Below are 20,121 nucleotides of genomic sequence, written 5' to 3'. Positions count from 1 at the left end.
CCTTATACACTGCAGGTTCTGAATTTGAGCTGGCAAGCAGCTACAAATCTCATAATTTCATTTGTATGTGTTTTGTCATCACCAAAATAAGACACAAATGTTGATAGATAGTTCTTCCATCAAACAAGAGAACAATGGCAATCAATGATTTCTGAGTATTCTGTCAGGAAGCATTCATTCATTAAAAGACACAACAATCAAAGTATAGCCTAGCCAGTTGTTTGCATTCCTATAACTACAGCACTCGTGAGGCTGTTAATGCATAATGACTTCAAAACCACCTTATCTGGCATAGTGGGAGCCTGTCTGAAAAATACAAAAGTGAATAGATAAGTCTACAAATATGTATTGAGTTAAATTGATAGAAATGTGTGCCGGTTGCTTCCTGTCAACTTGAAACAATCCTAGACATGTCTGGGGAAAGGCAGTCTCAATCTAGAAAATGCCTCCCTGTAAGATTAGCCTGGAGGCAAGTCTATGTGGTGTTGTCTTGATTAACAATTAATGTGGGAGGAGCCAGCTCACTATGGGCAGTCCCACATCCCTAGGCAAGTGGTCCAGTGTTGTAAAAGAAATCAAACTGATCAACCCAGTAATCAACATTTCTCCATAGTCCCCAGTTCAGTTCCTGCTTCCAGATTTCTAACTTGAGTTCCAGCCCCAGCTTCCCTCACTGATAGAGTAGCACCTGAGAAATGTAAGACAAAAATTAAATGCTTTCTTCCCCATGTTGCTTTTGGTCATGGTGTGGTATTACAGCAATAGAAACTCTAACTAAAACAAAGAGAAAAACTTCTTCATGATTCTAATTTTACTTGAATAAAAATGAGTACCCCTTTAAAATATGAGAAACTAAATTAGCATAACAAATAGAATTAATTCCACTATTCTGCAAAATCCCATAATTTCTGTGTTGCCAAATTTTCATGTAGTGGTTTAAAAAAATTACCATAACATCTCTTCCTTAAGATCTCAAATAGCATGAATATTAGCTTAAATTTTTAAATTATACATAGTCATATTAGCTTGATAAATTATATCAATGGCAGCTACAAATGTGATTGTTATGTACAAAACAGTTTTTGTTGATAAATACTTGAAGCTACTATCAACTATGACCCTCAACACGAACAACTTAGGAGCTTCTATCTTAGAGCCAAGACTTTCTAATGCACACCCCAAAAACCCAATTGGTAGAATCTGCATAAAATAATCTTATAATAAAATTGTACTATTCTGCACACTGCACTGAATTAGGACACATATGTAAGTGTTTGTTCAAAAGCCTCACTGTTTTCTAATAGATGAGAAACATTCATTATGTTTTGAAATTTGAAAAGAAAGGACAGCACGTAAGGGTAGTGAAATCATGTCCACTGTAGCTATAATATTACTTTTCTTCAATGACTGCAGGAAGAAAGAGAAAATATTTTATGAGTATTTAGCAGAATTTCAGTTTTGACCAAACAATCATATAGTTCCCTTAACAGGAAATTACATTGATAGTGATATTTAGATTTTAATAACCTAAGGATGTATTAGTAAGGAATATGTGGTGGTTTGAAAGAAAATGGCCCCCGAAGGGAATGGCACTGTTAGGAAGTATGGCTGTCTTGGAGGAAGTGTGTCACTGTGGGGGCAGGCACTGACGTCTCTTTTGCTCGAGACTCCCTCAGTGTGACGTTCAGTTGATTTCTTGCTGCATTCTGGTCAAGATGCAGCCAGCACCACATCTGCCTGCACACCGCCACACTCCCTGTCATGACGAACCTCTGAAACTGTAAGCGAGCCACCCCAGTAAAATGTTTTCTCTATAAGAGTTTCCGTGGTCATGGTGTCTCTTCACAGCAATAAAAACTCTAGATAGGATATAATTATGAACTAATTTAAGCAGAAATTTCCTCCACTTGACACCACAAAATGTTCAAAGAAGATTGTAGAACTGTGACTTTTGACTTCACATGTATGAATTTTCCACACTGATTTTATTAAATAATCATATTAGTTAAAAATAAATCACCATGGTGTTTTAAAGTTGAAGATAAAAATCAAATAAAGAAGTAAGCTATTGTAAGCACTATAAAGGCATAAACATTTATCTTCATTTCTCTAATCATAAATTCTCCTGAAGTAAAATGTAATCTCTTGTCCTGTTTGAAGAAATATTCGGAGCCATTTAATTCAACACGTCGCATTCACTAGTGCTGGTTTTGGCAAGATGCCAGACAGGAGAACAAGGCTCTAATTTCTAAACACTCTTGAAAGCTTATTATAGCTTAGGCTGAAATACAAAAGTAAAACAGACAGATCAAACACACCTGAATTCTAGCATCTACTTTTATATGGTCCTCACTGATCCCCAGAGATGAATTTGATTAAACAGATAAGCAGAAACTATACTGCTGTTAATTTGTTACTAGGATAAATTTATGCTTCAAACTGAGTGATAAGAGCGTACTAAATTCAGTCTGACATTGAATTTTATTAAGTGTAAGATAGCATCATTTGGCCAACATTGGCATGCTTTGCTATGGAGAAACTTCATGTAATAAAACCACAAATTTAGTATGATCAATCAGTCTAGGGAAGATAGAAGGCGGGATGAAAATGATCCTTGGGTTTTTTTTTTCTTTTTTTTTTTTTCACTCTCACAAGAGACAGTTCTGAGAAAGAAAAGAAAGGACTCCCTTTTCTTTAAGTTAAGATCAGAAAATAGTAAAGGTTGTGGTATTCTAGGTCTGACGTGGTCGAGCGTGACTGCAACCCCACAACAGGAGACAGGTATCTTACAACTGGGAGTGAGAGGCTAACCTGAGATACATGGGGGAGAAAACCTATCTCCAAGACAAGAACAAGGAAACTGATGGGTCAAGCTGGTGAGAGTTTGCTTGTACGTTGTACCTAGGAGGAAGGAACAGAGTGTTACATACATAGCAGATTCCTGACACCAAGCAGACAACTACAATTTTAAGTATAGACTCAATTTTCCAAGTGATTTTTCAGTATAGTTTAAAAAAACAGCCATTGAAGCATTCTATAACTTGAATTTTAGATTGGATAATATTGATTATCTGTTTTTCTGACTTGAGATAACTCAAAGGACTGTAGGTTTCTCATTTCAAATAGTTTTGTTGAATATCAGTAAATAAATTATAAAATTCCCAAATGGCTTTAATTTATATATTTCTTCCATTATGAGGCAGAAGGGATAATTATTACCAATTTATTACCCAAGAGGAGAGTCAGTTCTTAGAAATAAAATATTCACTAAGGTTTGCTGTATCTGATTTCAAATTGTCCATTACAGATTAACACTGAGTTAGGGATACAGGAAAATTTCCTGTCCAAAAGCTTGCTAAGATGCAACATATGGACAATAAAATGACTTGGCAAAATAATTTAGAGACTAAAGTGGTGTGAAATGCTGTAACCATGGCTTATGCTGATAAGCAAGGCGTCCTATAATGGTCTCCAGTGCCACAGTCACAAACACACTTCTCTTGCTTATTCTCTTTTGTTCGTTTTATAACTCCACACAAATAATTTTCAATCCCATAGCCGGACCATATTTTGTGGTGTCTATCCCTACTGTTTTGAGCAAGGCTAAGGAAAACATACTGCAATGTAAAATTATTTGAAGTTGAAATCCTTATGCATATTCTATTTTAATAGCTGTCTGGTGATTGAAGTAGCTTCTTTCTTAGAAACATGGAACTATTTTCTGACTGAGCAATGAAGCTAAAAATAAAATATGAGTACATGGGGATTACACTTGTTCAAACTCTATTAATTATTCTGGAACTCTATGGGATTTAATCAATATTTAGCATATGCTCTAATGAGCAAACAGACAAATGAAATATGTACTGTATTTTTTAAATTCACCAAATTTTATTCCTTTCCTGTGTTTTTTTATGTAGCACACACAAAATTGATAAAAGAATTTTGGGGAAAATTACATTTCCACATTTTAATATACAAGATGTCATTTTGTGGATGTACTCAGGAAAACGACTTAAAATTTAAGCTGTTTTTTCTGAGAATGATCAAGCTAAACTCAAAGTGCCATTCTCTTTGTCCTTGTAAAATAACCCTTATATTTCAGGGAGGAAACTAACACATTTAATCCTTTCTTTCAAAGTTGTAACTGAATTTGAAATCCCAGGGACTCTTAACTATAGAGAGCTTATATTCATGCATTGCTTAGAAACAACAATACATTCCTAGAAATATATCATCTGGTGATGTCATCATTGTGGAATATCATATTATGTAGTTACACTAACAATGACAGCTATGATGTTATTAGATGACTTCATCTAATGGGTTCATCATAGTATGTTCAGCTCCACATTGACTAAAATATCCTTAAATAGTGGATGATTTTATAAGAATTTAGAAACCAGTAAGAGCTTAATGATAAGTACTTCCTCATGTGTTTTGCCTTCTACTAACATTCAAATTCCTTATGCATTGGATGGAAATTAGAATGATGTCTCCTTTCAAGAGCTGACATAATGATCCTTATAAAGGACACAGTACTAGCTGTCATAGTAAATGTGCAATAAATTTTATTATCATGCCACTGGATGATAGGAGTCAATTTTCAAGTATGCTAAACAGTACCTTCAGTGAATATTTACTGTTATGCCAGGCATTGCCTGACAACCTTACATCATATATTTAATCTTTGTGATGTCACTAATCCATTTTATGTGCAGGAGATAGTTATAAAAATAGGACCTAGTCTCAAGCATATGAAAGGGTAATATTTTTATTTCTTTCACATTTCCTGTTTTAAAGAGGATACTTTAACAATAAGACATATCCCATAAGCTTATTAAAAGTGAGAATATTCACTCTACTTCTGCCTGCTTTGAAGCCTTCACTTAGTTTGCTATTGTTCTGTGCACTTCCTGGACAAACTTAGGGCTAATTTACTTCATTATCATGATTTGGTAATAAGAACTGTCTTTGTTTATTTTTGCTGGATAGGTTGTTTAACTTGTAAATAATAGAAGGTTAACTGGCTCACAGTTCCAGAACAGATAAGTTTAAGACCCATGGCAACATCTGGAGACTCTTATTGCCACATCATGAACAGCAGAAAAATGTCACAAATTCGAGCCTGTGAGCAATGGAGAGGGAAGGAAGTGGACATCCTTTATAAACATGCCACTCCTGTGTAAATGACCTCATTCTCATGAGTAAGACATTAATGTATTCCTTAAGACAGAACCCCCATTCTCTAGTCATCTCTCAAAAGATTGTGCCTCTCAACACTATTGAACTGGGATTAAGTTTCCAACCAGGAACTTTCGAAGCACATTCAACCATAGAAAGAGCTATGAAATAGTCCAACACCCAGGAACAAGCACAGGTGCTCCTTAGCCACAAAGGGGTGATCTAATAAGTCTGTGTGACAAATCCATTGTATATTGAAAATATCAAACCAACAATGTATTTAAGGCCAGGCATGGTTGTTTATGTATTTAACACCAGTACTCAAGAGGCAGAGCCAGGTGAATCTCTGTGAGTTCAAGGCTAGTGTTCTAGGCCAACCAACACTATGCAGCCAGACCCTGTCCCCACAAAATTACACCTACCCTCCCAAACATTGTAGGCTACATTAAACATGTTTAGAATACTTACATTGGCCTAGAGTTAGGAAATAAACATTTAATTTGGGCTTAATAAAAAGTTTTTTATCACATATGACTTATTCAGTACAATACACTATAGATTATTGTCTTTTACCCCTGTGATTAAATGGATACAGACCTTTAGTTTGCTGCTCTTGTCTGGCATCAAGACATAGGGTGATGCCACCAATTCAGCAAAAGCTCAAATTTTAATAAATATTTTCTACATAATGCATATAAACTTTACACAATTGTAGAGTAGAAAAATAGTATGTCTAACTATCACAAATCAGACCATCAACAAGTACCTATATACTAAGCATACAAAATCCAACAAGTAAAAAGAATTCCAACTCTAAATTTGAAATGAATACAATCTCACTTGTTCAAGTGTGGCTCTATGTATGCAATGGAAAAAATATTGTTTTGTCAACCATTTGATAAATATAACAGCTATTATCATCTTCATCATTATAAAATATTTACTAATGTAACTCTCCATGTCTATGCCCAAAAAAAAGAGAATTTTTGAGGGGCTGGAAAAATATCTCAGTTGTTAAAAAAAAAAAAAGAAAAGAAACTCTTACTTCTCTTGCAGGTGACACAGTCTTGGTTCCTAGTGCCCACATGTGGCTCACAACCATCTGTAACTGCAGTTGCAGGCAATCCAGTGCCTTCTTCTGACCTCCACAGGCACCAAGCATACACTAGTGCACATACATGCATGGAAGCAAAAACCTCATACACATAAAATAAAAATAAATCTATTTAAAATTTAAATGCAGCCAAACTGTGATACTGTATTCAGAACTGTGCTCATTGTTAATAAACTTTCTAGTAAAAAGAAGATATAAATTTGCATTGCCATCATATTACATTGGTATCTTACAGGACAATGTTTTAGTAAAATGTTTAGGGAAAATTTTTTTTGAAAGACTTTCATAAATAAATGCTTTCCATCCTTACAAAATACCTGATTGTTATATCACAATTGTATTCTCTTTAACTCTAAATTATTAGGAATTCATGGATAATGTTATATACATGTCCCTTTAGTTTTAAGGTCATGAAAATACATTACAAGATATATGCATCTGTTTTTATAATATTTCATCTATTTCTATACATATAATTCATATGTAGATGACTTATACAATCTTTCCTATGTGTCAATTATCTTCTTAAAATCCTTAATGAGAAATATTCTGCATTGACCAGGGATTTTTAATTCCTAGACCTTGATTCTAAAAATTACAGTAAATGAGCCTTAAATGATTTTTTTTTTTTTTTTTTTTTTTTTTTGGTTTTTCGAGACAGGGTTTCTCTGTGTAGCTTTGCGCCTTTTCCTGGAACTCACTTGGTAGCCCAGGCTGCCAGGCTGGCCTCGAACTCACAGAGATCCGCCTGCCTCTGCCTCCCAAGTGCTGGGATTAAAGGCGTGCGCCACCACCGCCCAGCACCTTAAATGATTTTTAAGATGATCAAAATTAATGTAAACTTTGTGCACACTGTGTGATTTCATGGTAAATAGATCTGTAGCTTGCCTGGAAGTTGAGATCAGTGGTTGAAAGCCACAGCTGAATGTCAGTGGAGTAGTGGAGCACACACTTTATGGTGTATCTGGTTTTATATTCTAAGTTGTCTACATGGCAGGATAATCTTCCTTAAGTCACTAAATATAGCTGAGCATCAATTTCCCAACCGATAAAATAAAGAAACCAAGACCTACTTCACATGTGATCTTTCCATAAAGTTAATGAAGGCTAAAGACCAAATTTCTGACAATGTACTGAGGTTCTCATTGGATTTGTAAAATTGTGTTATCTTTTAAATAAAGATGCCCCACATTTTGAGCATCTTTATAACCTAGAAAATTGGATCCTTCTTTCATTCATTAAGAGTTTATACATAAGAAAAAAATTAAAATTACATATACACAATTAAAATTAAGTATAAAGCTCTGGTAATAAGCTAGAAAATAGTAAACACTTAATAAGTGTTCATTATCATTCCTACTATCATATGCTATAGATAATTTGCTTTCATTTATTTTTCAATTGCTGTGTCCAAATGATTGTTTCATATCTTCAGTAGTGTGGGTTAGGAATATTTAAAGGGAAGCTTAATGTGTCAGCAAAGTCACCTTAATGTGTTTAGAATTCAACTTGGTATGAAGAACTCAAGAATTAAATATTTGGTATGGGCTGAAGAAAAGAGTGGCTTTTGGGATTTAATAAAGACAATGTTTATATTTTGCTGAAAATATCAAGATGTTTATTCAGAGAAAACTGTGATATCATGCAGAGAAAAGTGTCTGAGATCCCATACACTTGTCAGTTGGCAGATGCAAGAACAAATGAGAACTTACCAGAATTATACAAATCTTATTACCTACACAGAAGCAGCCAAATGTCATGAATTTAAGTGTTTACAAAAATGGTCATGCAAACATCTGAGTCATAGTATTGGAATTCGGAACATCTGATACCTGTTTTACATATACACATTCACATATTAACTTACAATTCATAATCAAATGTTATCACACTTTCCAATACCATATCTAGAACTTACATTTCTATAAATTATAATTATATAAAGAACCATAAATATTAATGAACTATGATTGAGCTCCATTTTGGACTTTTTTCAAATTAATACATATATATACATATATATACTTGCAATAAATAAAATCTACTCATCAGAATGATGTAATTTATATTTCAAATAATAGGTGTTTGAATTACCGAATTACTGACTCATTATGGAAATGTTCTCTATGATTTAGGATAAAAGGAATTTGAAGTAAATATGGCACAATTGCTTGTTGCAATGCCTTAAATCCTGAGGGAATTTGTAAATCAATGTTAGCAGAAGATATATGTGAGTTACGTGTGTTTAATATAGATGTCCATGGTGTAATGTAAAATTCTATTCAGAGAAAAATATTTGTCTTGTACTTGACTCAGTCATGAAGTCCCCTGACGAATTAGCTGGGGAACAGTATGAATGTGGAAATTATTTAGTTCTGCTTTTGCCCAATAATAATGACAAAGTTTGTAAGGAATGTTTTTAACAGTTGGTTGAGTGGCCTCTAATCACAGTGCTATTTCCTGCTTCAAGCTATGTCCATTTAGCAGGACAGAACTCGTCACCACGTTCTTTGTGTTGCTCTTCAGAGAAGTCATTCTCACGGCTGAAGAGCTGAGAAGGTAGCTGGTTGACCTCTCAGCATAGGCCTTCCCTCGGCAGCAGAGCTGGCTGTTGAAGCGCTTCCGGAAGCTTTCGCTGAGCAGGTAGAGGGCAAAGGGATTGACGCAGGAATTGCTGAAACTCAGAACCCGGGCCACTAAGGTGACAATCATGTGACCCAGAGAAGGGTCGATCTCCTTGTAGTTGAAAGACCTGTACAAGTAGAGGACGTGGTTGGGAAACCAACAGAAGACGAAGCAGGCCACGAAGACGAGCACAATCTTAGCCAGGCGTTTCCGGGTCTCCATCTGTAAAAGCAGCAGAGATGGCCGTGGGTCCATGGGAAGCAGAGAGAGCCATGGCCCAAACTCACCTCCCAGATGCAAGGAAGCTTATCAGGGCACGTGGTGACTCCCAAACACACAAACTGTTGCTTTACCTCATTAAAGTGTTTGCTCTAATAGCTTGACGAAGACAATTTTGTCCACCACATTATTTTCTTTTAAGAATATTTAAGATTTATACAAGGTCAGATGATAAATTACACATGACAGTCTTCATGTCAAAGCAGTAGCATTAATGAATGCCTTAAAATGCTTATCTTTTACTTACAGTAGGGCCATGTTAGTAAAAATGCAAATTATTTTGCTTATAATAAATAAACTAAATTACTTAAACATAGAATACACACAAGTGGACATATTTTCCAAATATCATGGTATTTTAAACAAGAAAAAAAATGACCTATTGAAACAGGACTTGACTTTTTTTATAATTCTCACTATTTCTTCTCCTTTGTTTCTCTCTCTCTCTCTCTCTCTCTCTCTCTCTCTCTCTCTCTCTCTCTCTCTCTCTCTCTCTCTCTCTCTCTCTCTCACACACACACACACACACACACACACACACAAGTAAATAATAAAAAATGAACAAACAAATAAACATTGAGATTTAGGCCCCTGGCTCATATAATAATGAAATTTTTCTGGGATTGGAGAGAGAGCTCAGTGGCTAAAGTCATATGCTGTTAAGCCTAGTGAACTCAGGACTTCCATGGTAGATGAAGAGCAATAACACCAGGAAGTTTTCCTCAAATTGTCACACACTCACTCTGGCATGCCCATGTATGCACACAATATAAATAGATAAATAGATGATAGATAAATGATAGATATGTAGAAGGATAGATGGAGATGATAGATAGATAGATAGATAGATAGATAGATAGATAGATAGATAGATTAGATAGATAGATAGATAGATAGATAGATAGATAGATAGATAGATAGATAGATAGGTAGATGATAGAGGTAAAATAATTTTTAAACTTCTGTAATAACTATCAACCCTAGTAACATTATTAAACTGGATTATATTTTAGAGTATTTTTCATAGAATTCATGCTATGCTTACTGTTTTATAAGAAAATCTTCAGGTCTGTAATAAATAGAACTCAAAGTCAGACATTTACTATTTTAACTTAAGAATGCTTTGGTAGAAATCTAGAGTACAAAATTTAGATCTTATTTCCCAATTTTCCTAAATGCTTAAGTACAACAGTGTGAGTAGGGACACAGTTTATCAGAAGATACTAACAGCAATCTTCACATTTTCTAAGATGGAGACATTGGTCAGCAGCTAGAGTACTTAAGAAAGAACTGGAAAGTCTGAACACCCAAGTATAGCTGACCTGGAGAAATAGAATGCAGTGGTACTAATGATACATCTTAGTACCCTAAGTTAGACAACCCAACCATGTTAGAAAGTATGAATATGGAATGTAGAGCACTCCCTGTGTCCTCCCTGGATGACATGGCATGGGGGTAAAACTATCATGGCAGTCTGAAACTGAAGATCCAAGTCCATTAAGTTGGGCTTTGAGATGATGTCCTGGAAAATGTTAAGAATTGGTTATCCAATCAGGGCATATAAATCTCCAATTGGAAATTTAAAGAAAGTAAGGCAGAACTGACAGCACTAAAAAAACAAGCTGTGGGTATTGAAAAACTCAATTTAAAGGAAATCAAAAACCAAAACTCAAAAATGCAATTATGATACAAGTTGGATTACAAAACACCGAGTAAAGTGTCTAGTTATGTAAAGGGTACAATGAGCTTGTGGCATAGATGTTTTGCTTCCCTGGTTCCAGATACTTAGACAACAAATGATTCATTTGTCTGAGACATTGGTTCACTATCTGAATCTCTAAAATGAATGTCAACTCTTCATGTTGATAGTCATTAATTAATGAAGACTACTCTGCACCATGGAAACCTCGGCCAGCTCCTGCTGCTGACTGGTGGCTCAAAGCTCCATTCTCTCGCTCCATCTACACCTGCCACTAACTCTAGTAATCTCAGATTAAGTTTGTTTGCCTTCACACTGGCAACAAGCATCCATTGCCTCCCTGTAAGATTTGTCATTATAGAAGTTCTAGCCCATTAGAGTATTTTTTTTTCTCTAGGACTATAGAAAGACACAACTGGAAAAACAATTCTTTCACTTTCACAAGAATAACTTTAATTGAAATTTTTATTGCATGCTTTTTAACAAAAAAAAATTGTAACTACTCTACATGTTACCAATTTTCATTTTGTTTTGTTTATTTGTTTGTTTGTTTGTTTTTCTTTTTTTTTAAAGATTTATTTATTTATTATGTATACAGAAGAGTGTGCCAGATCTCATTACAGATGGCTGTGAGCCACCATGTGGTTGCTGGGAACTGAACTCAGGACCTCTGGAAGAGCAGTCGGTGCTCTTAACCTCTGAGCCATCTCTCCAGCCCTTGTTTTTCTTTTTTAACCCTGGCCTGGGAATTGAACCTGGGCCCTCTGGAACATCAGTCAGTGCTCTCTAACCACTGAGCTACCTCCCTCCTCTCTGTTACCAACTTTCAACTAATGTGTGCTGTCTATGGGGAAGGTTGTACAGTTGCAAAAGGCCAACAGTCCCAACCACCAGCCCCCTTGGGCATCACATTCATTCCCTCTGCATCTCTGAAGTTCCTAGAGCCTCCCATTCTGCTACCCACTCAAGCCCCATGCCCAGCCCTAGGCAGTGCCCTATTCTCTTTACAGAGACATCCTTCTTTGCATTTCCAGTTACCCTTACAGGGATACCAGGAAAAGATAGTAGTCAATTTACACTTAAAATGTGGAATTTTCAGATTGATGATCTTCATCTTTGTGAAAGTATATTCATATAAAATATTTTAAAAAACAAATAAACATTAATTTTTATTTATTATCCATTCATGTGTATATGTGTGTGCATCTGTATATGTGCGTGCATATGCACTTGTGTGTGGAAGTCAGAAGCCAACTTAGTGTATCCACTATCACTCTCTACTTAATCTTTTGGACCTGGTTCTCTCTCTGAACCTTTTGTACAGATAGTAGTGTAACTGGCCAGCAAGCTCCAAGGAATTTCCTGTCTGTACACGCCCCCCTCATGCTGTTAGTTACAGCCCATACCCGACATTTTTACACGGCTCAGGGGATCTGAACTCAGTCCTCACACTACTATGCAGGCTCTTTACCAACATAACTGTCACCAATCACAAAGACATTAATTTCTACTGATAATATTCCAGTTCTTGTCAGAGGCTCAGATGCCTGATAAATAGGATCAAAGGAAATCCCATTTATATGGGACACAAACACATATAAGAAATTCCCCAGGAATCCTTTCAGTTAAGGCAAGTGAAAGCCCAAAGGCTGCCTTTGTATGTCTTGGGATTAACAACCCATAAAATAACACACACACACACACACACACACACACACACACACACACACACACACACATCCTGACTCAGCTTACCTGCTTTTTGGTATGTTCATTGTATTCTCCCGGAAGATTGTGTGCACTTTTAATTAAAGTTTTTGCAATGTGGTAATAATAAATGCTGATAATAACAAGAGGTATGAGGAAATAGACAAGAAAAATGAGTATGGAGTGAATCTTTGGATGTAACTCATCTGTTTGCGGGTAGGGTATGCATGCTGTGAAACTGTTGTTTTCCAAGCTACCAATTCTTGCTACTTCCGAAAACACAGCTTCAGGGACAGCCAACAACACGGAGACTACCCAGATGCCCACAGCCTTCACACTGGTCCACAGCACCACGCCAGAAGTCTGCATGTCCATGGGGTTCACGATAGCTCTGTACCTAGAACAAGAGGCTCAAGTTACTCTTTAGGAAGGAAGGAAGAAGGAAGGAGAAAGAAGGGAATGGGGGATAAATGAAAGATAGAAAGGAAGGAGAGAGAGAAAGAGAGAGGGAGGAAAGAAGGAAATAAATCTCGCTGGCAGTAGAGATACCAACATTTCTTTCTTCCCTGGCTGTTTCCTAATGTATGGAAGACACAAATTCCCTGGCATCTCAGTGTCTCCAATTCATTCCAGGGCTTATTGGCACAGAGCACAAGCAGAGAGAGGAAAATATTTTAAAGTAGAATCTCCTAAGCAATGGTGGTTGGCTCTTCCACAATGATTTTTATCTTCAATCAATGTACAGTATATGTATCATTTTTCAATTGAATTTGATCAGCTATTAGATTTTTTTATTTAAATTCTTTCATTTCCAATCTATCATTCATTATACTTGCTATCAAAGGAAAATAACTGAGTTGTTAAAGGTCTGCAAAGCAATGCAGTTAAATTTTACCTTGATTCTGGTCTTATAGCTTCAGATTTTGAGACTCTCAACATTTTTCCTTAACAGTTTCCTAAACAATAAACCCTAGATACTAGTCCAGAGTGGGATTTTTTTCCTCCACAATCCAATTGAAAGAACTGAAAATTGAAGAGTCCTCTGGTTTTATAGATCTATTTCACTTTGTTGGACCAGATAGAAGCCCTACCCTCTCACCTCTTGTATATTAGCGGCAATGTATAGGATTGACAGGGAGTAGAGGACTCACATTCTGAGACGCAGTGTCTTCATCCTTAACTTTTCACAGCCAACTCCAAACTTTAAATGAAGTAATGATAATGCAAACAAACCAAATTATATATAAGCATGCTGTATTTGTCTTTAAAGGATCTGAAGATATAATATATCTAAGAGATAAATAAGAAAATGTAATAAAAAGTGATTTCAGTCAGACTAATTCATCATTGTCTATATTATTTAGAAAAGTCACTTAAGGTCTTTTTTTATTTTCACTCTAAAGTAAAGATAAAAATATCTCCCTTCCAAAATTTACATATTTATTGACTTTTAATGGTTATCAGATATCTGATAAGGGCAAATTACCATTAAATAAATAAATAAATAAATAAATAAATAAATAAATCTGCTGATTGTAATTTTTTGATGGAAGAGGATGGATAACACAGATAATAAAGATCCATAACAAACCTTCTTTTAGGTAACCAAGAACCACAAAGGACATTCTAAATATCCTTGATATTTATAAAAAATAAAAGGAAGATGTCCCTCTCCACACTATCTAGTACATACTCTTGCAGAGACATAGTCTTAGGTAATTTGAAATACTAAATCAAAGTAACCTAGACTGGGTGATTTATAAACCCTAGAAAGTTATTTTACAGTCCCGAAGAGGAGGAAGACCAGGATGAAGACTTTGACAGATTCAGTGTCCAGTGAGAGTACCCTTCCTGGATGGCGTGTGTTAGGTCCAAAGCAGGCTCCCAAAACATCAGTGCTGATGACAGTGTCCTAAACAGAAGGACTCTGCCTGTGTAAACAGAAGGACTTTATTGGGTAAACAGAAATCTAAACTCAGCATTTCTCAGGAGCTACCAGGAAAGCCACTGCCTCCCTTATCCATCCCAGCAGTCAACTACCTCAAATGCCTGGGCAAGGACATCTAGTTTCAGAATGGTCTGAACAGCCTGCTCAGCTCTAAGACCCCCATCCTGATGACTATCATATAACACCAATTTGCTTTCTCAACCAGCCACGAGCCTCTATTCTCCCAGGCAGCCTGGAAGTTTGTTCCTCCAAACGTTTTTCTTTCTATTCAGAGTGGTCCAGTTAGTGGTTTCACTGTGCCTTTGTTTATAAGCAGTGTCTTCTACTGGGCCCTTCTGGAGTTTTTTCCACAATGACCCTACTCTAAAGACCTGATCACCTCACAATGTTTCCACTACCTGTCACCATTGTTTTGTGCAAAAAGATTTCAATTTATGAATTTTAGGAGGATAACAAACCTCCAGACTATAATGGGTATTATGCCCCTAAAAAGAAGGCAGAGAAACTTAAAGGGTTAGAAAATGAATGAACTTTTCATTGTGTTAAGATTACTAGCAATAGGTCAAATTCATTTAAGAAAATAAACCTAGCTGGAGAGTATGGTAAAGATGAAGAAGACCTTTTCAACAGGGATGATTCTTGTCACCTTCTGCAAGAAAAGAGGGCTGTATCTCAGGGGAGCGGGGGGGGGGGTGTCTCTAAATAATACACGACTAAATGAAAAGACAACAGTACAAATTTGATACACAAAGAATTATAATAGAAAAACTACAGATTACCAAAGCTGTCAGTACTGTAACATAGTTTACAACTATAAATGAGTGTTTGTTTGTTTGTTTGTTTGTTTGTTTGTTTGTTTGTTTGTTTTGTGGGGGAGAAGGGAGTACTAGGAAATAAACCCAGGGCATTATGCATGCAAGGCAAACACTTTACCACTGAGCCATAGACCCAGCTCTGAGAGAATATTAATGCTGCAAGTATATCTTTGGAAGAATATAAAGCAATAAGTAAAGTCTTCTAATGAATATTAAAGTGGGCTGCCTTATCATGCCTTCTTCAAATATTTACATAAAACATGAGAAAGATGTCCCTCAGCATAAAACCTATTTAATTAAACTCAGTAGCATAGCAGATATGTGTAAAATGTTACATTTTCCCTTACAAATAGTCTCAGAGAGATATTCCTAATTGAAAACTGAATTAAGGAATAACTAATCAGAAGACAGACATAGAGAAGTATATTCACCATCCATATATTAAGCATCAATGAACAGATTTCTTCATCAACTTGAATCTCATTTATGATATATATATGTAGTATAAATTTGGTATAAATATAAAACTGAATTTAATCATACTATAAAATAAACAGAAAATTAGATCATTTTTATTTCTTGCAAAAATCATCAGAACGTCTCAAAAATCTCTTTCTTTAAGCATGTCTGGTTAAACTAGCATCTCTTTTCTTATCAAGCTTTATGGTGCAGAAAGGATGCCAACAAGGAGTCCAGGTGTGAACCACAGATTAACAGAAGCAAAGCTATTGCTCATTGTTGCTTCACTAGTATAACGTCCAGAACACACAGTGTGTTCTCAGTAAATGGTTATTGGTCTGAGTATTAAGGATATCATTAATTAAAATCAATTGTGGTAAGTGGAGCTGCTAAATAGTGGGCGGAAATAGGCATGGTGGTGTAGAGTGGAGATTATCTAGTGACGTTGGAGTGCATCAAGCTTCAGAATCATCTGAAGAACTGGGGGTGGGGCAAGAAGGACAAATTGAGTTTTTCCAAAAATTGCCTGACAGAGTGAGTCTCTAGGATGTGAATTGAGAGACTCTGCCTTTATTCGACTAATATTTTTTCAAGGCTGCACGTAGGTCATGATCAGAAACAATTAGCAGTGGGTATCATTGCCTCAGGCTTCCTGCAAGCTTACTGGAGTAATGGGTACACAGCACCAGGGATTTCTGGGATCAACAGAAGTCTGGTGTTTAGAGAATCAGATGCCTTCCCTGCAGGTTTTCGTCTTGTTTTTCATATTAGGTAAACACTACCTTAGGGGCATAAGTTTTGTGTTATGTTGTCACCCTTCTCTAGGTAAAATATGTGTTTATAAGGGCTTTCAATGAGGACCCAGCTGCCACAAAATCCAGCCTGGAGATTCCCATCTCACCATGTGTGTCACAATTAGACAAATAATCACATAGCTCTAACTGAATTGTGGAAACAGTATTAATACTCAAGAATAACACAGTGCATTTTAAGTCAATGATGCTACTTCTAATGAGAAGGAAAATGGAAGCGATCTAGCAGTGATGGAAATCAATTGAGTAAAAGACATAATTTACTGCAGTCAAATATAATATAACACACTTTATTTAATACAGATGTAATGAATTAGGTGCAGAAATAACCGTTCATTCTGTGATAATGGTTCTGTAGAAATCACAGCTGGGTTCTTACTATAAAAGGCAACTTTTCTTTTGAGATGACAACTCAGAAGCTCTCAGAAAAATTATTACCTTTTGTGAAAGTATGGGTCATCCTATATTTTTCAACTTTTCATTTTCCCTACACTTGTTCTCCTCCCTTTTTATCCCTGTTATGTTATTGACATTTCTATTTAAGCTTTGTTAATTGGACCAAACTGAAAACAGCTAGGGTACTCAATGGTCCAAGAGAGGCGATGCACCAGTCTTTGTCTTTATAATGTGAGTATCATGCTGACTCCATAATTGCTATGGTATGCATATGATGCCCCCCAAAAAAGTCCTAAATACAGGAGGCTCTTCAGTTTTCTGCCTCTGGTCAGGGCAAACGTACTTGCTTCCATGACAATAGATTGGAAATAAACTTGTGTGAGTTAAACTCAAGTTCTGAGTCTTGCTATTAATGCCATGCTTTAGAAATGAATGCTTGGTGTCAATTTCACCTACTGTAGTGGCTAATCATCGTGTTTGGCTCTAATTAAGCTTATTTCTTTAGCAGTCTGATTAGAGTAGTTCGCTTGAAGAAGAGCAGTCAAGGTCAAACGTCATATTTTAGATTTGAAGTTCAAATAAAACTTTTTTTAAACAATAGTAGAACTGGTGCTGAGAGGACAAAATAAAGTTCGTAAGTTCTTTAAAATTTTAATCACCTTTCCATGGGTGATTTAAAATAGTGTGTTATATAAACTAAGTATCTATTTAACAACAGCATCAAAAACTCTCCCCTGAATATTGTCTTACTCCCAGTATATATTAACTCTGTGACTCCAAATTAGTGTAAGTGAATATAAGACAGTAGAGTGAGCTCCTGGAAACTCAGATCCAGACTCATTAATAATTCAATATGAAAAATTAATAAGGAGGCCAAATACCATTTTTATATCCAAGTTAAACTGTTTAGCTAAATAACTTCAGTCAGTCCTTCATTCCCAAGAGAATGAGAGCACAGGTCCAATAATGGTGCCTAATTATAAACATTGCCCCCCACCCCTCAGCCAACAACCCAGACATTTCCTCCTGCATAAGAGACCTGATAGCATGATGCAGACAGCCTGGGATCAGCCTCCGTTCAGGAAGCCTGGATTTTCTGCCCAGCAGTCACAGGAGGGCTTACATTTTCTGAGCTTCAGGATCCACACATGGAAAATGACAAAGTTGAACCAATTGATCTGCCAAGTCAAATAATGGATACTTCACACTGCTAGAGTATGTGAAAGTGGATTTGATAGTGAAGACTGTGCCCACAGTATTGTTTTAAGACGTTAAAATTTAGCATTATTTTGGGGGGATTACTTGATTTCAACAAGAACTAGAAGAACTTAAGATTTTCAAACAAGAAGATGTGAGAGCCTAGTTTTGAAGAACACGTATAGTTCTAATTGCTTTCACTTAGAGGAATAGTATCTATTTCACAGTGTAAAGGGTGCACAGTCTAAACTAAACAGTTTCCTCAACTTAAACTTAGTGTTCTAACATACCAGAATGCCATCCTACTGAATCAGGAAAGAGCCTGCTCAAGTTCAGACACACACAGAAAAAATAAAATAAAATCCCAATTGAACTTTAATTTGTTTCCAAAGTGTGTGGGGAAATGCAGGCACCAGAGTGTGCAAGTTTAAAATTAGTGCAATTTTAAGTATTATTTAAATAGTTTTTATGTTTTTAAACTTCTGTTCTCATGTTTCAGCTCGAGTTACTAGGTTTCCATTTTATACATATACTTTCCTTTCCCCGTCTCCATTCCCCAACCTATCCCAACATCCTTTCCTCGGCTAATGCATCCCAATTCCCAACCATCCTAGCCCCCTGTCCCTATCCATCACTTTTCCAGTCTATCCCTTTGCTACCTGTTTACTCTTACCTGTCTGCGCTGAGGGCGGTGAGGGTGAATACAGAAACCCCCACAGAGGTGAGCTGGATGGCGGGGATGAGTTTGCAGCCCAGCTTGCCAAACACCCACTCATCAAAAAAGTAGCGGGAGGCGTCCACTGGAACGCAGGTCAGCAGCAGCAGCAGGTCCCCAGCCGCCAGGTTAGAGATGAAGATGTTGGGGACGCTCCTCATGGCGCTGTTGGTGAGGAATATCTTCACCAGCATGATGTTGCCCAGCAAGCCCACCGTAATGATGATTAGGTAGAGGGATGGGATCACACAGCGGATCACCAACTCCGCAGTGGTCCCATCCGAGCCAGGCAGGAAATCTTTTTCCCACACCTCAGGAACCGCCTCGCTCTCGTTCGCCTCCAAGGGCAAGGAGAGGTTGGCAAGAGACCTGGGGGGCATGATCTCTTTTCCCAGAGAACCTGCAGGAGTTTTCATTCACTCGAACGTCTCGAAAAGTACAATGAGCACGACGTGGATTTAGTTGATGAATCTCTAATCCTGGCAAGTTTGTGGTTCCTGGACTGAACCACCGCGCTGGTCCCGCAGAGAAGTCTGCGCGGCGCGCTCGGGAGCTTCGCCCTGGGAGAGGTTCCCTTCACTACTGCAGGTTTGCAATTTAAATCAAACAAACAAAAAAAAGCAAAGCCGTTGAAGCTTTTCCCCGTCTTTAAGACTTAGTTCCCGCTCTTAGCAAGTGGGAGAATAGAGGTCAGTCCCTGTGGGACCAAGAACCCTACCTGTCCCACTGGTCCACCCCAGGAACGGAAGTCATCCAGGAGCTGTCCAGCCAGCGGCAGCTGAAACGCTGGCACTAGCGCGGGGCCTTTTGTGTTCACCCCACAGCTTTGCTCTTCTCTCTGCCTTTCCTGTTGTACTGCTGTGTGGAACTGAAGGGGAGCTGAGTCCTTTTTATTTTTTTTCCTTCTGCGTCCCCATATACATCCATCCTCAACTGCCTCCGAGCAGGAGGAGCCCACGCAGGAAGTTTGTGAGCCTCCGAGGATTGAAGATTTGAGCTGGCAAGTCCCCAGTGTTTGAAACACTGAATTTAGCAAGCCAGCCAGGGACAAAGGACGAAGTTAATGGAAATGGCTCTGCACTTTATTCTATCGTCCTCTGGCCACCCCACCACCACCACCCCAAATCTGGAAATTCTTTCCTACAGTTGATGTATTGTTAACATATTTTAT

The 20,121-nt window shown here is 37.1% G+C and overlaps 1 protein-coding gene across 1 annotated transcript; it reads right to left on the bottom strand.

Moving 5' to 3' along the window:
• Positions 1-7,693: 7,693 nt before the first annotated feature.
• On the bottom strand, positions 7,694-19,877 carry Nmbr (neuromedin B receptor). The gene is made up of 3 exons (XM_028861539.2): positions 18,909-19,877; positions 12,657-13,005; positions 7,694-9,145 (listed from the first exon to the last, which is right to left on the bottom strand). The coding sequence occupies exons 1-3, from the start codon at positions 19,364-19,366 to the stop codon at positions 8,744-8,746; spliced, it is 1,209 nt and encodes a 402-aa protein (XP_028717372.1). The 5' UTR covers positions 19,367-19,877; the 3' UTR covers positions 7,694-8,743.
• Positions 19,878-20,121: the final 244 nt, after the last annotated feature.

Source organism: Peromyscus leucopus, chromosome 8a (genome assembly GCF_004664715.2).
Source record: "Peromyscus leucopus breed LL Stock chromosome 8a, UCI_PerLeu_2.1, whole genome shotgun sequence".
In the NCBI taxonomy this organism is placed as follows: domain Eukaryota; kingdom Metazoa; phylum Chordata; class Mammalia; order Rodentia; family Cricetidae; genus Peromyscus; species Peromyscus leucopus.
Note: the sequence above shows the minus strand (reverse complement) of the source record. Positions and strands in the feature narration are given on the sequence as shown.

What these genes read in the sequence shown, in the direction of transcription:
- Nmbr (XM_028861539.2), bottom strand. Translation starts at nt 19,366, where the DNA reads ATGAAAACTCCTGCAGGTTCTCTGGGAAAAGAGATCATGCCCCCCAGG. An exon ending in ACCGCCCTCAGCGCAGACAG is followed by an intron (nt 13,006 to 18,908) that starts GTAAGAGTAAAC and finishes CTCTTGTTCTAG; the next exon opens with GTACAGAGCTATCGTGAACC. An exon ending in ATGAACATACCAAAAAGCAG is followed by an intron (nt 9,146 to 12,656) that starts GTAAGCTGAGTC and finishes CTGCTTTTACAG; the next exon opens with ATGGAGACCCGGAAACGCCT.